General features: G+C 43.1%; 1 protein-coding gene across 6 annotated transcripts in view; it reads right to left on the bottom strand.

Annotated features, from left to right (window-relative positions):
- Window positions 1-1493: 1493 nt before the first annotated feature.
- Cdadc1 (cytidine and dCMP deaminase domain containing 1) overlaps window positions 1494-16765 on the bottom strand; it is a 29958-nt gene continuing 14686 nt past the window's right edge. For 3 of the 6 annotated variants that reach the window (XM_052191279.1, XM_052191283.1, XM_052191285.1), the window contains 5 exons: window positions 14806-14855; window positions 11108-11277; window positions 9524-9713; window positions 6239-6299; window positions 1494-2147 (listed from right to left, as the gene is read on the bottom strand). In XM_052191279.1, the coding sequence (XP_052047239.1) occupies window positions 2050-2147; window positions 6239-6299; window positions 9524-9713; window positions 11108-11277; window positions 14806-14855 (569 nt within the window). In that variant the 3' untranslated portion in view covers window positions 1494-2049. The other 3 variants (XM_052191284.1, XM_052191280.1, XM_052191281.1) reach the window with 3 other exon arrangements.

Here is a 16765-nt window from a genome sequence, read left to right as displayed (position 1 = left end):
CAAGTGCTTTTTCCCAGCCAGAGTCCCATGGATCTGTTGGCAAAGGGTCATACTTCTGTGTGTAAAATTTGGACATTTTGATTATGAATTAAAAAACAAAAACTTGTTTTACCTTTGAACCAGCAGCCACATTGCCAAGAGTAGGCACAATGAGATTTCCTCATTTGAGTTATGTTGATTCTCCTGGATTGCTGGCCAGGGGAAGGCCTGTCACATAATTTCTGAACTAGAAGCTTGTCTTGTTTATCAAATCCAGAATGAATTTTTTTAACATTTCTGTGATAATTTTGGTGCCTTCTCCCCCCTTCTTTTCAGATAATAATCTCCCCCTCCCCCCCCCCCAAGACAGGGTTTCTCTGTGTAGCTCTGGCTGTCCTGGAACTCACTCTGTAGACCAGGCTGGCCTCAAACTCAGAAGACCACCTGCCTCTGCCTCCCAAAATAATTTTCACAAAACAAAATAAAATATATTAAAACAAAACCATCTCACCAAAGGTAGACAAGGCAAACAACAGAAGAAGAGCCCCAAGGGAAGACACAGGAACCAGAGACCCACTCTATCCACACACTCAGGATATGTCTATTTTAAAGGCTGAGTATTTCTGAGATTTACAAATGTTCTTAAAAAGCCTTCTCTTCAAGGTTAAAGCCATAAGACACTGCTATTAGGTACATGGATGGGGAGGTATACAGGAGGTGGTATACAGATGAAGAAGAATTCTAATACTCAAATGGTTTTTCCCCACTCATATCATGATCAAAGTTGTATTAGTGTGAGCAGGGGGGCTGTTGTTTCTCAGGTGCTAGCCACCTGATTTTCTTTCTTTCTTTTTTTAATATTTATTTATTTGTAGCAGTCTTCAGACACACCAGAAGAAGGCATGAGATCCCATTACAGATGGTTGTGAGCCACCATGTGGTCGCTGGGAATTGAACTCAGGACCTCTGGAAGAGCAGTCAGTGCTCTTAACCACTGAGCATCTCTCCAACCCCACCACCTGATTTTCTGAACCAGGGTATTTCACTGGTCCAGAACTCACCAAGTAGGGTAGGCTGCACAGCCTGCAAGCCCAAGAGAACTGCTACCTCTCCAGTGCTGGCGGTACCTGGAGGTACAAGTGTGCACCACCATGCCTAGCTTTTTTTTATTGGTTTCTGTAGGGACTGAACTCAGCTCTTCTGGTGTGAAAGGCAAGCACTGTACTGTCTGAGCCATCCTCCCAGTCTCAGACCACGACCAGATTGGGGGCTTCCCATTAGTGAGTCAGTGACGTCGAACAGCAGAACTGCCTCAGAACTATATTCTCTTCCTGTGGCCACCCAAGCTAGAGACATAACTGCACTGTGGTCCAACTGTGAACACGGCAAACATATTAGGAGAGGCTGGGCATGGCAGTGGGTGGCTCTGGACCCAGCATTTCGGAGACTGAGCAAGGCAGGGCGGTCGCAGCAGCAGCAGCAGCAGCAGCAGCAGCAACAACAACAACAACACATTTAGGTGAGATTACCATTTTATTTGTTTGGTGGTGCTTAGGAGGGAACGCAGGGCCTTGCACACGCTCTCACACACTGCTCCACTGACCTACATCCCCAGGCCGCTTACACAACTCATGTAAAATGGAAGATGGGCACAGCAACTTTAAGTCAATCTAGTTCAGCAAATCCTGGCTAGTAGAAGGATTTAGTGCGACACAGCCTTTTGGTTATTTATACATGGAATCTTAAAAATGGCCAGGTCATCTTATTCCCTGGAAGGGTTTACTGATTGTCATCCTTGTAATCCAAAATAACTACTATTTGTCAAAAGAGGATTCCCTCCTGTGAATGAACCCTTTGAACTGGCTTCGTAGTATCTGGATAAACAGCAGTGGTACTGTTCTTACACTGGTCTCAAACTATGCTACCCCATTTAGTGTAATGGAAGAAAACACTGCCTGCTGAGAAATGCATCTGAAATAAAGAGATCAGAGGTAACATCACTCAGTGACTTCTCAGTCATTCACAACCCCACAGGCTGAGGCTGAGAGGTGCAGTAAGAAAGCGTGTGGGTCACTGCAGTGTAGCCCGGCCTGCAGAGCGCGTTTCCAGACGTGGCCTCTTGCTGCTCCGTTGTTCGTCCTTTGCAGACCTGCGCCTCAATACACCGTCTAGCATGCAAGAATAACTTCATGTCAGGAAGCACACACAGAGCCCACAGGGACCTGGGCCAGCCACTCAGGCTGGGAGGACAAATCATGCTTACGGCAAAGGGACACATACTGTATCTCAACCTTCAACTTTAAAATGTATTCTGTATCTAGTCTAGACAACTCATGGCTAGTACAGCATCTGATAACCCTCGATAAACAGGATTCACTTAGCAATGTATAGCAAATAACATAACTTGCTTGGGAAGGGGCTTATACAGGAGTCATTATTTATCTGGAAGAGACAACAAACACCTGTGTGTCCTCCCGAGAGAGGTTCAAACTGCTTGGAGCAGAGAATGGACTCCTGTTTGCAGGCTCCCAAGATAAGAAGCTGGCATTCTCAGAAGACATGTGCCAGGAGAAGGGTCTGGCTTCAAGTTCTTTTTAGTTTTTGGTTTCTAATGGCTTTATCAGTGCCAAAGGCTACATGTGCTTATAGGATATTAACAGCATAAACCCCAATGAGTTTGGCATAACCAGACATCTGCGAACCTATCAGCAAACCACCACCTGCAAGTTCCCTCCCACCCTCTCTTCTAGCTTCTTGATAAAATTGCCATAACCATCTTCCCGAGGGGGCCCAAAAGCCCTGCTGAACTTTTTGTGCTATATTTGAAACATTCAAAATATATTTACTACTGAGGCACATAATAAAACAAAGAAGCAAGCATTTAAGAATGTATCATACCCAAAGAGTTATCTTGCTTAAATCTGCAGGAACTTGGTCTGGGACCAAGAGAACTGCTGCCAAACAACTCAATCCCCCCAACCCCCACACACTGCCTTCCCAGCCTGCCCGCCCAGGGCCGGTCTGGCTTGTCTCTTCACTGCTTCTTAGATATTACTGCATATGTGAAACAGTGCACTGCTTGGCTTCCTCTTAATAGTCTACAGCTCGGCACTGCAGTTTACGGTCTTCTGTCAACACTGTATGATCCATCCATGTTGAGGGATGCAGCCACATCGTTTATTTCACGTCATAGTGGGTCCCCATGGTGTGAATTCTACATATTCCTTTAAAACTCTAATCTGTTAAGAGAAACTTTCATGTTGTTTCCAGCATTTGTTCTGAAGAATAGCATGTATGATACAAGTTTCTCCAGAGTTCATCCTTGCAAGCTGACTTGCTGGGTCATGGGACATACCAAGTAGGGGTTTTACAATGTCTAATCTAGACAGTGTGATTCAGAATTCCAGCCCTGCACACCACACAGGCATTCTGAATACCCATCTCTGGGTCAGTTGGCGCTGACGCCCGTGGTTGTGGCCTCTGAAGATGCCTGCGACTCTGCTTGTGGTATCCCTGGATATTTCTCTCTGCTGCTGGGAACGAGCTGCTGGGTCAATTGATTCCAATCAGATGCTTCCCTGTTGTCAATCTCTCAGAGTCTGTGAGCTCTGGAATGGGTTCATCCCTAGACACTCTGTAGCTTTTCCTAAATTATCTTTATAATAGTTGGTGAAGTACTTGCTAAAAAGTATCAATTTGTCAATTTATAATCAGCATTTTTCTATGTCCTAAACTATATTTATATATATGTGTATCATATATTATATACATATATATATTACTTCAAGTCTAAAAATACCTAGAATTTTCTACTCCCCCCCCCCGACCTTTTAAACTATCTTCTCCTCTAATCATTGATTCTTGGGGTTAGGTCTTGAGTACCAGTGAGGTAAGAGCTCATCATCACGTTCTATGCAAACAACCCACTTGTCAGCAGTCTGCATTAGGTAGTCTACTGTTTAGATGTCTCCCTCAGACATCTATGCCTCTTACAAAACAGCAGCTTACCTTACCTTACTGTTTAACAACTGTAGTTTTTCATTTCTCCAAAATTCTATTTTCAAAATTTCCCAATCCTTTTTCAAAATAGTTTGCTCACATTTTTGCCTGCACTGTCCCCCAAATCACAGTCCTCCTGCCTCAGCCTCCCTGCAGGCTTCGCTTCAGTGGTGCTTGCACTTACGTTACCCTGACGTTATTCTTATCCTTACACGCTATCCTGACGCAGAACCACTGGCTAACCGTGTGTGAGCTCTGCTGCTCACTCATTCAGGATGTGCACTCTCCACGTTTGCTCGTTTCTCAGTTACGAGAAACTGTGAGGCTCAGCTCACCACCTTTCAGCAGATCCCCACGGCCTGAGCAGCTGACCCAGGCCGGTTCTCGTGGCGGTATGTGCAGCTGTCCTGGGTCACCTCTGACTTAGTGTTTGCTTACTTTGCAAGCCAGATTACAGCAACACATTCCTCTTGCCTGTATTTTTTGAGGGGAACATGGGCTCCTGAATATTATCTTTATTATCTTGAAAGTTTAGTGTCTATTTAAAAAGACACTATCTGGGCTGTTTCTACAGCATAGGGTACTTGGGACAGTCACTCAGTCCCACCCCACTTCCGTGTGTGCTTCTGACTCTGTCACTGAGATTGCATGAGGCAGCCCGTCCCCATCCCTCACCGACAGCTAGAGCTGGACAATGCCAGGAGTCAAGCCTCTATGTAGCAAAAGAGCTGAAGTTTGGCTCCCATTTCTCCTATTCTCTGGCTTTTTTGTTTTGTTTTGTATTGTTTTGTATTTTTGTTTTTTAAATGTATTTGAAGTTTAAAAGGGACCCACACACCATGTAAGTGCCCGTGTATGAGACGGCCAGGGAAACCGATCTCTAAAGCTGCTCGTGTTGACTAGGACTGGGGTGGGAAGGACAGAGCGACTACAGCGAGGATCATGTTTACACTGTAATGACATGCTGACATTACACAGTGGAGGTGGGACACAGCTCTGAATGCACAAAGGCCAGTGAGCTCTGTACTTTACAGGGGTGAATTCACAGTAAGTAAATTGTACACTAGGAAGCTGGTCCAGAACTGAAACTGAGATAACCATATTATTTATTGATATAAAATCCTTGTTTAAAAAATGCATCCAAACATAGGCTAGGCTTAATGAATTGTCACCAAGAAGCACACACGTGACTGGTGGCTTGACACTGCCTGCCACCCCAGCAGCCTTCCTTGTCCTCGCCTTCCGCTCCCCATTCACCCGCAGGCGTGTCTTCCTCCTCCTGGGATCCCGGACACAGGCCCGTGGTTGATTTTAAGTGGCACAGATCTTCTGTTCCGTGGCTTGCCTTTGCACCCTCTTAGTGGGATCTTTTGATGGACAGATGCTCTTAATTTCAACAGGCAAGCACAGTACACTCTCTTCCTAACCACAGACACTCACGATGGCCCTCAAACACCTTTGATCAGGGTCACATCTTTTATTTCCTTAATTTCTTAATACAAATTTAAAAAGGAAATGTAGTAGTTATGTATCCAGACTGTAAGTGATAAATAAGACATTCATGTTTTCATAGAGACCTTTGTATTTCTGGGTTTTTCAAGATTATCAAGTCACTGCTACTTTAAGAAAATATACAGGAGACTCCAGTTACTTGGAACCCAGACAACCACAATCAAGCCACTATTTAAAACAAATCTGCATAGTGTGTCACGTTCAATATCATTCACTTACGGAATTGTACAAACTCTCACGATACATTATATTCAATATGGTTTTACTTAATATGTAAATAATAAATGTGAAGACTGGTGACTCACTTGTGAGTTTTGCTTCACTAAGGTATTAAAGTAAACAGGATCTTTCCACTCTCCCAGGAGCCTGGGCCACTGGGTCTTTACTCTAGAAGAGCACAGATGCCCTCATTGCTTGGCCATCACAATCTGTGCTAAATATCCATAGCTGCCCTCTCTCGTTCCCAAGAAGCTTCTGCATGAGTGCAGGAGAATGCTGTTGCCCACTGTTTCAAACAAATGCAATTTATATATTCAATCTGCATGCAGTCATTTATATTACTGGAATAATTAGCAAGCAGCACTTCACACAGCTCCTCATGTTTATGAACAAGTTGAGTAAGTGAATTTAATGTTTAAAGAAGACTATTCTGCATCTACCCACACATAGGTCTATCACCTGACCTTAAAAACTTACTATCTCCCAGTCCTTAGCATCACCGCCTTAACAGAATGCTTAGGATACTTACTGTCTCTCCTTTCAGGCTCCTTTGGGTCAAGACTATAAGCTTCAGATGGATTCAACTGCCACTGTGGGAGATACAGATACTTTATTTATACATTTAAAATGAGTTAATAAACAGCACATCAGTACCTTGCTTTTCATTACCAAAATAGCTTTTAAAAGTCCACATGTATATGCCTACTAATATACCTTGAAGGATCCTGAATTAGATCAACCAGATCACCTGGATCAGAATCAGAAGCCAATCCTCAGAGAAGGAAGGGGCTCTAGCAGTCCTTTATACTGATTCTATAGGTGACAGATGGAAGACTAAAGAACTGTAGTGACTGCCCCAGGTCACAGTGACATAGACAGAGACAGGATTATAATCTGCACGCTTATAACAAACCAGGGACTGTCTCTCTCCAGGACCCACTGAGATGTTTTTTAATTTTGTTTTAAATGTTTGTTACTATTGTTATCTTATCATTTTGTATTTATATCCCCAGTGCTAGCTGAGGTCCTGGTGTTTGACAAACATCTGTCAGACCGTATTAGTACACACAGTGCTTCTGAGTCACATTTCCCTGCAGTCTTCGGCATGGGGACTTAGGACAGCATCACTTGGATTTTGTCCTCCAGCAATGCTGCTGAGCTCCAGCAATCACAGCGTGATGTCAGGCAGGCCTGGTTAAGGATGGGAGAGGCTGAGGGATATGGTGCATGTTAGCCAAGAGGGAATCCACCAGAGTCTCTTCAGATGATCTCTGCGCTGTAGGGACATTCTGTATGGACTGTCACAGGCAGCAGGCAGGCCCTCTGCTTCCTATTGAAGCTAAGGATGGCGGCCATCATCCCAACACTCAGCTAGAAGTCAAAGTCCCATGTATGTGTGCTGGTGTCCCAGGCAGGGATCACAACCACATCCCCTGGATAATGGAAGCAAATCAGAACCTGGGCTGAGGTCTTCTTACATTTTGTGGTGGGCTCTTTAACCTTATAATCCTCTAGTACTTAGTGGTCCTCAGCTTGGCCCAAGGCCTACCTGGAGAACTTGATGCTCCCGGAGTGTCAGGGCTAGACTGCACTGTGCAGGCCGAGGCTCGGGGCAGTCAGCCTGCATGGCCATTGGTTTGTTCAGGAGGTTTGTTCATTGGTTTGTTAAGGAACCTTTCAATCTGGAAACTGTCGAAGTTGAAAATCCTCAGGGCTTTCACCAACTTTTTTTTTTTTTTTTGTATTATTATTATCCCAATTTTATTAACAAAAATTGAGGCACATCTTCAAAACATGTAGTCAGAAAGAGATAGAAACAAACACCTCAAACACTCTTGCCCATAAGCTTTGTAATCTGATCAAGGTCAAAGCCAATCTCATTTCAAGATTTCCAAGGTGACAATATCTGTTTTCAGGGATTCTTCCTTCCTCCTCGGGCTTTTTGTTGGTTTTGTTGCTTAATTCTTTACACCCCACAGAAATTTTGCAGAAACAGAAACAATACACAATGGTTAATTTCATGTGCCAGTTTGAGGGGATACAAGGCACCTGGATATTGGATTAAATATCTGTGGTACTATTTCAGATGAAGGTCAACATTTGAATACACAAATTAAATTAAAGTGGGCTGCCATCCTTGCTGCTAGAGGACATCAATGAATTGAAGCATTGAATGGAAGAGAAGGTAGAGAAAGAAAAGTCCCTTCCCTATGTCTGATTGTCTTTGTATAGATGTAATAAGTTCTCTTTTGTCTTTGGGCTCAACATAGCACAGCGCCCAATCTCACCAACTCTTTATCCACCAGTTCTTCCCTGACCTCCCATGCATTCAAGAAGACTAATTTAATGGTGAGAATAATGACTTAATGATTCTTGTGGAAATAACTTCTTTCTAGGCTTAAGTTTCTGTGGCCACTGAGTAAGACAGGAGTGCAAACAATCCAGTTTCAGACCCAGAGGGTCTCCTGAAAGGCTCCTTCTGAAGTATTCTCAATGCAGGTAGACCACAACTTGCTGACAATGAAGAGGTCCTATCACCTCACTTCTCTTTGATCTGACCTCAGATGGCTTCTTCCTCATTCTTGTTATAACAAGCACATGCAAGTCAATGTAGCCAACGTCAACACATTAATGGCCACCTTCATGGCTTTCCGGACTTGCTCTGGAGGAGACTTCGAGGAGCCCAAGCTCAACAGTGGCTATCTTGGCTTTGATAATGAGCTCCATGAAGGTGCCATGGTTGTCACAAAACTCTGAGAGAGCAGACATCTGTGTTGAGTTGTTGTTGTTGGTGGTGGTGGTGTGTGTGTGGGTGCCCATGTGCCCTGTAGTGGCCAGAGGAGATGACAAGCATCTTATCTTCTTCTATTGCTCTTCACCTCACTCCCTCGAGACAGAGTCTCTCACTGAACTGAAAGTTCTCAGTCTTTCAGCCAGGCTGGTAGCCAGCAGGCCTTGGCAATCCTCCTGTCTTGGTGCCTTCCTCCCCCAGCTCTGCAGTTACAGGCATGTGTGGTCATGCCTGCTTTTTATGTTAATTCCAGAGATCCAAACTCAGGCCCTCATATCTGTACAGCAAGCACTCTTTCCCACTGAAGGAATGCCAGACCCAGTGGTGAGTCTGTAACCCTGGAGTTGGGGATGGAGAGACATGTGGATCCTGGAGGTTCACTGGCCAGCCAGTCTAGCTGGGAAGGAAGAGCTCCAGAGTCAGTAAGAGATCTTGTCTCAAAAGCCAGGATGGACAGTGATACGGAGAGCCCCGAGAGTAACCTCTGACCTATATATGGGCACTCATTGGTGAGCTTATACACATATGCGTGTCTCTCTCTCTACGAAGGATTTATAAAGAGTAGGTGGGGAGTTACATAAGAAATTATCAAAACAGAGATGTTTGAAATACACCAAACCACCAAAATCTATTACTTTGAGCAAAACAGTAAAAATATCTGTTTAAATAAATCTTAGGTATGAGATGATCTTTTCTCTGATCTCCCTCCTGAGAATGTGTGTATGGCATTTGTAAGGTGTGACTGCTACAACTGCACCTCTGCCCAGCACTCCAAGGCTGGAGAAGGGTGAGCCACAGGAAGGCATCGGGACCGCGAAGGCTAATGAGCTGCCAAGGTGTAAGGGCAGGTGTAGGGCGGGCCTGGATCTTTTGCTGAAAGTGTGCACTTCGGTAAACTTGTATACATAAGAGTAAACTCAGTGATATTAGCTCGTCACAGTCCTAGGAGTGAAATCACTAACTCACAATGTTCAGCAGGTTACCAAACAGGAAGTACACTTTGGGAGAAGCACATGTACATACCGTGAATTTGCGGACACCCTCAAGCTCCCCAAACTTCATGTAAGAGATGTCCGCTTTCTTTTTTCCAACATCTACATCACCAGCATAGATCTGCTTTATGCCTGCACCTTTAATTAAAGGCACACACTCATCACAAGGGCATTTTGTCACAAAAATCATGCTGCGTTCTTCTGGTTTTATATCTTGGCATCTATAAAAAGTTAGAAAAATATTACAAAAGCTGTTATGAAAGACCAAGTAAGTTTTTAGAGAAATCCTTAAACTTTAAATTTGAGATTTTGTAAAACAAATTTGCAGTATTACAAATAATGATCAAGTAATATTCTTGCTAAATTAGCAATGTTCAAAATATGCAAAACTATGGCCATCCTAAGTGACAGTCCCTGACTGTAAGTAAGCCTTTGGTATATTTGACATCATACTAGAAAATATCTGAGAGCAGAGGGTAGTGGGGGGAGGGAGTATAGTACATGGGATGGTCCTTTCTGCATACGTACTTCATATGACTCCAGACAATGGGGTTCAGTTCCCAAGAGCCAAGTAACTGTCTGACTAGCCCTTAAGCCACCACAGCAGCCAAAAGACTGGCTTAGGACTGGCTATCGCATCAGGACCTCATCCCTGAAGAAGACGGATTCTCCTTCTCTCTTAGCTGTTGTTCTTCTAGGGGTAAAGCCATGTAAGAATTTCCCCATCCACATTGATACAACAGTTGGCAGTTCAGGTCTCCCCTGGGTGCAGCTTCTCTGACATATACAGAAGGCACTGTCTTAAGCAGACATCTTGCCTGGCCCTCTCAAACAGAGGCTCTTTAAAACACTTTAGTTCATAAAAACATCTATCTTTGTACTAGCTAGTTTTATGTCAACTTGACACAAACTAGAGTCACTGGAGCGGAGGAGCCTCAGTTGAAAAGCTGCTTCCATAAGTTCGGGTTGGAGGCAAGCCCGGAGGGCAGTGTCTCAATTAGTGATTGATGGCGAGGGCCCACTTGTGGGTGGTGCCATCCCTGGACTGTGGTCCTGGGTTCTTTAAGAAAGCATGCTGAGCAAGCCATGGGGAACAAGCCAGTCAACAGCACTCTTCTATGGCCTCTGCGTCAGCTCCTGCCTCTAGGTTCCTACCCCGTTTGAGTCCTGTCCTGGCTTCTTTCAGAGATGGACTGCAATGAAGTCATTTGGCCAAATAAACCCTTCCTCCTCAACTTGATTTTGGCTGTGATGCTTCATCACAGCAACAGTAACCAAGGGAGTATTTCCTCAACAGAACAGATGTGCTCTAAATTTAGAAGAAGGGGATATTAACATCCAAAACTAGAAATAGCTGGACAAGTCCCTACGGACAAGCATCTAATACATTCATACTACAGAGAGGAAGAAGAAAGAAGTTCTGAAGAAATGGAAAGAGCTGGGGAATCTGTGTCCTATAGCCTGCAGTCCAGGAGCAGGACCACGCTTTATCAAGATGCTATTTCTGAAAGTATCTCTTAGGGTTTTTAAAGGAAAACAGATGACAACAAAAGAGAACTAGTCTCAACTAACCTCTGCTGTCTTTTAAAGGACAGAGGCTAAAAATAGCTCCTACCTAAAGGTCAAAGCATTCTGCTCCGCATGTATGATGTATCTGAATTTCCGTATTTCTCTGTCCTTATGCTTGTCATCCATGTGTGGGAAGTCAGCATACTCAGAGCCGACGGGAAAGGCATTGTACCCGCATCCCACGAAGTACATGGCTCCAGTCCCATCGCAGCTCCTCTGTGGGGTCAGCAGAAGCACTGTGAGTCTCAGTATTCCGAAAGGCACTTTGCCCCATACTTCATGCAAAGAGGGTTCACTCCATTTTTATGACAAATGGCGCCATCAAGAACTACAAGGGCTGAACTGGAGAAATGGCTGAGCGCTAAGGCATGTGCCACCAAGCCTGGTAATCTGAGTTTGATCCCTGGAATCAGCATGGTAGAGAAAAAATATGGAAGTGCATCTTGCTGCATAGACATCCCCTAGCACAAGGAAATAAATGAAACTTAAAAGTTAAAACACAACTAGAGCATCCAATCATTTTATGGCCACCTTCCTCAGATATGACCTCAAGGTTGCTTTTGATGTTAGCAGTTAACACTATTGTCTTTAAGTTATAAAACAGTTCACTTGATGCAGACAGTTCTCTCCAAGCAAGTAACAAATCCTAGGAAACCAAAAGCCACTGTTTCCCACCCCCAGCACACACTGGATTGCTCTGTACACAGAGGTATTTATAAGAGAGTGAGGAGTTCTGAACCTCTGTGTTGCATTACTGGTTAGTAAATCAGAAAACTTAAAAATAGTTTGAACAGTTTCTGTTGTTGAGCTACAAATGTGCTATTGTGATTTAGTTAGAAAATAAAATATGTACTCTGCTTTAATCTTCCATGTGAGTATCTATCATATGCACACATAATTCAGAACTCACTTGACTGGTTCTTTCCTATTTCTCTTGATCAAGGGTATATTAGTGTTAATATTGATGGTTTGTCAACTACTGGGATGACAATTGATCACTGACAGTGTCTATAATTATTTAGAATATGCTACAGATCTCACTAAGTATGCAAGTGGTAGCAGCAACAGACACATCATTGTAAAGCGTAATAAGAATCATGATTATCTGAGCCAACAAAAGCTGTAAAATATTACAGAAGTGCTTCTTGGCTGTTTACCAAATGTCAAACATCACAGGGATCTCGCTTCTTTGTACAGTTTTTGTATGTGTATGCATATGCAATCAAGTACTCACTAGAGATCAAATACTCACTAGAAATCAAATTCAGGGCCTCAAAACTGCAAAGCCAGCACTCTACAACTGAACAATAATCCCAGCACAGCCTCATTTGCTTAACCTGAAACTATCTGGAAAATATTATCATTGTCCCTATTTTACTCTTAAGAAAACCAAGAAAGAAAAACTGTTTAAGGTCACAGAGTTAGTCAGGACAATGGCTGAATTGAACCTCACACGTCTTTCTGCACATCTTTCCCATGTAGCCTTTGTATACTAGAGGTAAATGGAATAATTCCCCACAAGTCAGTGCAGATCTCGATGCTATGCTGAAAGGCTGGTTGAGCATCCTCTTACTCCATCACAGCACCACAGGGCAGATGTGTGGTACTCACTCACCCGGCTACAACCCAAATAGCTGCCTGCATGAGCTTATCTGGAGCAGGCTGGGGACTTGCCAGAACTTTAACTAGGGATGTATGTCACGTAGGAATCATACCAAATGCGACAACTTTTGTTGAGAACCTATTCTAGTAGGAGTTACCAGGCAGGGTGGAGATGATACAGAAGGATTTTGAAGGTGAATTCCACGTCACACGGTGACTACTGCATGCTACGATGTCTGGACTGAGAAGGGGCCCCTACTGAAGGAGCGGGCTGCAGGGAAAATAGTGGACTGTTGGCTAAGCTGAACTGGGGGAGCATGTGAGACTGAAGCAGTCAGAGTCAAGTACTTGCTGTAAACTGGCTGGAGGACAATGCAGGGTTATTTTAATGCAGTTATTAAACGCTTCCCGTCATCCCTTCTGTTCACCTAGTAGTACTTTGTTCTTGTCCAACTTCTTTTCATATCATTAATCTTATTTCTCATTTAGAATATGCTTGGACTGTTCTATCCCATACAATATCCACCAGGTACACATGCTTAGTGTACTTAGTGTACTTAGGTACACATCTTTAGTAAACTAGATGTTACAAATACAAAATATACTCAGAAGACTGAGGATTGCTATAAAATGCAGACTATTTCATAATCAATTACACTTACATGCTAGTGTGTTTTCAACTTCTTTGTCTCCATCCCTCCCTGTGAGACCATGAAAACAGAACATGTGATGTTTAAATCCCCATCTTTGGGCTGGTGAGATAACTCAGCCAAAGCATGTGCTGCTATCCCCAAGACCCACATAATTGAAGGAGAGGAACAATTATCAAAAGTTTTGTTCTGATATTCATGTGTGTGCTGTCATACAAGACCCTTCCTAAACAAAGTGTAATTTAGAAAACTGGAACTGAGAATGGGTTCACTGCTGTAACAAGCACAACCGTGTGTCTCTTCGGCCTTTAATGTTGGTCTGCTAGAGGAATGTGGGAAGGTTGTACCTTTAGGCTAGAAAACTCCTTGGATCCTGTAAGGAGAGGCTATTCTGGGGGCCTTGCAAGACAAAGTTGCTATGAGAAACTTGAGTCCCAAGCCTCAAGGACTCTGTGGAGAGCTAAGCTATGTGCTGACAATATGATGTCACAGAGAAACAGTCTGGCTGCATCCTTCCCATAGCCTGAGAACTTGGCTGATATTGAATTTAAATGTGTGATTCATAATTTGTTTAGCATTCAAGCCGTGTAACAGCTACTGCTCCCTGCTCTCATCCAGCAAGAAAGAGAAAAAGAGAGACATGAAGCTTGGGGAGGTGTCTGAGTAAGTCTAAAGCTTCAGCTGAGGTGAGCACAGATGACAAAGTGTCAGTGACTGTCGTTCAGTGCTGTTAAAGGGAGCCTCGTGTGCTGCTTAGACATCACAGGTGACTGACTGCACGATTAGAGCCTCCTGGCATGAGAACCTCAACTGAAGAGCTCCCTCTATCAGACTGCTCTGCACGAATGCCTGTGGGACATTTCCTCGACTGCTAATTGACGGAGAAGGCTGAAGCCCATGGTGGACAGTGCACCCGTAGGCGGGTGAGACTGGGTCAGGTTAGAAAGCTAGATGAACATGAGGCAGAAAGAAAGCCAGGAGCCAGCGCCATTCCTTCATGGTTTCTGCTGCAGTGCCCCCAGAGTTCCTGCCCTCACTTCCCTCGGTGACTGAATGTGACCCAAAAGTTAAGCTGAAATAAACCCCTTCCCCCATCTCCCTCTCTCCTTCTCTCCCTCTCTCCCTCCCCCCTCAAAAACATGTATAAAATATTTAAACTGCTCAGGGCTCACTGTGGCAGGGTCCAACCAACTCACAAGTGTTGGTTGCATAAAGGCTTGCTAAATGGATGAATCTTAAAATTTGTTGAGGATGTTTCTACAACTTCATAAAATTCATCAATATAAAAGCATTAATCTTAACTAGTCAATACAGTCCAATACGTCATCAGGTTAGACAGCAAGAGCTGCAGTTGTGACCACTCAGATGATGGAGGGAGTGATGGACAGAGCTCAGGAGTCTGAGGCCAACCTGTCTCAAATATCAAAATGTAGTACCTCAAAGACTGAACAAAATTCAGGTTAAATACTTAAACAATTGTTTTTGTACTTACAGATTTTGCTTCTGCCCAAATGACAGCTCCCACTCCTGTTTTATGATCCTCTGAAAGATAGGATGTTTATCTCAGTAAAAATCAATGCTGTCCATACCAAGATCCATTCTTCCCAAATCATAAGAACATATTTATTGCAACATACATGATAAATATAGCAATAATTCCTTTCGCTAACTACACAAACTCTCAAGATAAATCTTTTTAGGTGTAGGATACAGGAATGAGGCACCACATAGCCAGACAGGGCCACGGACCACCCCACACATGGCATCTCTGTGACAACCTCTGAATGGCAGTGACACACTCCAGCTGTAACTGCAGCAGCTAAGCCTCCCTGACTCTCCCCTAACAGGACAGGATCTAAGTGACCACTTCTAACAGACGATGAAGCTGAAGAAATATGAAATTTCTAAAATAATGGATTTAGTGAAATAACTAATCGATAAAATCAAGTTTGTCTTGTTCTAACTTTTTTTTTTTTTACACTCTAATCATGGAAATTTTGACTTAAACAAAATATTTTTCTTAAAAAAAAGAGTTCAAATAGAAATTCTATTTAAGGTCTTCTTTTTCCTTCTACAATGGAGTAAGTTTTAAATTTCTAAGACAAATTTGAATGAATTATAAAGCCATAGTATTTATCAAAACCACAGCAAGGGACAAAGTAGGGACATTTACAGAGAAAATCAGTATTGTCTGTACTGTTACCCAGAATCATTCATTCTGCTAAGGGTTGAGTACAACTGTCTTCCCCTCCAATTTACTTCAAGCTAAGCTCTCCCGTGGAAGTACATTTAAACATATCCCTTTCCATTATACACAATTTAGGCAAAAGTCCCGCCATTGTCATATGAAAAATCTAAGATGCCTTAACTTACGCTTATGCAATAAAATTTCATAGCACATTTGGGTTTTCAAAATTATAGTACAATATGTATTTTTTCTGTTAAGCACTTTTACACATGATCTCATTTTGTTGTCAATTTTATCAATAGTTAAAATTTCCATTTCTAGATATGAAATTAACAAAATTTAGTTCTTTTAACCTAACCTTTTCTCCACTACTTTTAAATAAAAAAGATTCTCCATGTGAAAAGCCACGCCTCCTGCAACAGCATCTTTCTTAGCATTTTGGTCTTGGGAGCTATCATTTCTCTTAGTCAGGGGACAGATGGGACCTTGTCAAGAAGGAAACAGCATTGTCCCATAGGCAGCACTTCTGTGCTTGGCAAAAGCTTGCTGTAAGGGAATAGTCACTAAGTTTTTCAAGAAGGGTTTCTTGATTTTCACTTGTTTTTGCTTGCTTGTTTGTCTGTTTTTTGAGACAGTATATTGATGGATAACCCAGGCTGGCCTTGAACTTTTAGTCTTCCTGCCTCAGCTTCCCTGAGTGTCAGGATTAAAGGCATTTACCTTATCTGTAATTCTTAGGAAATTGTTCCTTTTAGTCTGCACTCTGATTTTCTGCACAGCTTTGAGAAAAGGACAATTTACCAAACAGATTCCTGAGGCTTGTGGATACCCGATGCCAGAGACCTCTTTAGTCCATAGTTTATGCCCACAGGCACATAGTACTTTTTCTTTGTTTAAAAGTTCTATTTGTGTGTGTTTCTGTGTGCATGCATGTATGTGCATGTATGTGTTGCCATGCACTTGTAGGAGTCAAAAGGACAACTGGCAGGAGTTCTCAAGATGAGGGGTGTGCCAAAGCCTTTTACTCTCTGAGCTAGCTAGTTGGCAACTACTTATGTCAGCTTTTGTTACAGTTCAAGGTCAAAATTGCTGGTGCCTGATAGAAAGGCCACTTCTTAACTCTGGTACAGGCCCTGCATTGTCCACAGCTGCCTTCTGATGCTTTGCCGCACTAACGTCTAACTTGCGTAACAAATGAGAACAGTTTGAGGGTGCTGCTCCTGCCTACTTCTATCTTCAACACCTGTCTACAGAGCACGGTTCC

This window comes from Apodemus sylvaticus, chromosome 8 (genome assembly GCF_947179515.1).
Source record: "Apodemus sylvaticus chromosome 8, mApoSyl1.1, whole genome shotgun sequence".
Lineage (NCBI taxonomy): Eukaryota > Metazoa > Chordata > Mammalia > Rodentia > Muridae > Apodemus > Apodemus sylvaticus.
The sequence above is the reverse complement of the archived record's forward strand: the minus strand, read 5'-3'. Positions and strand labels throughout refer to the sequence as shown.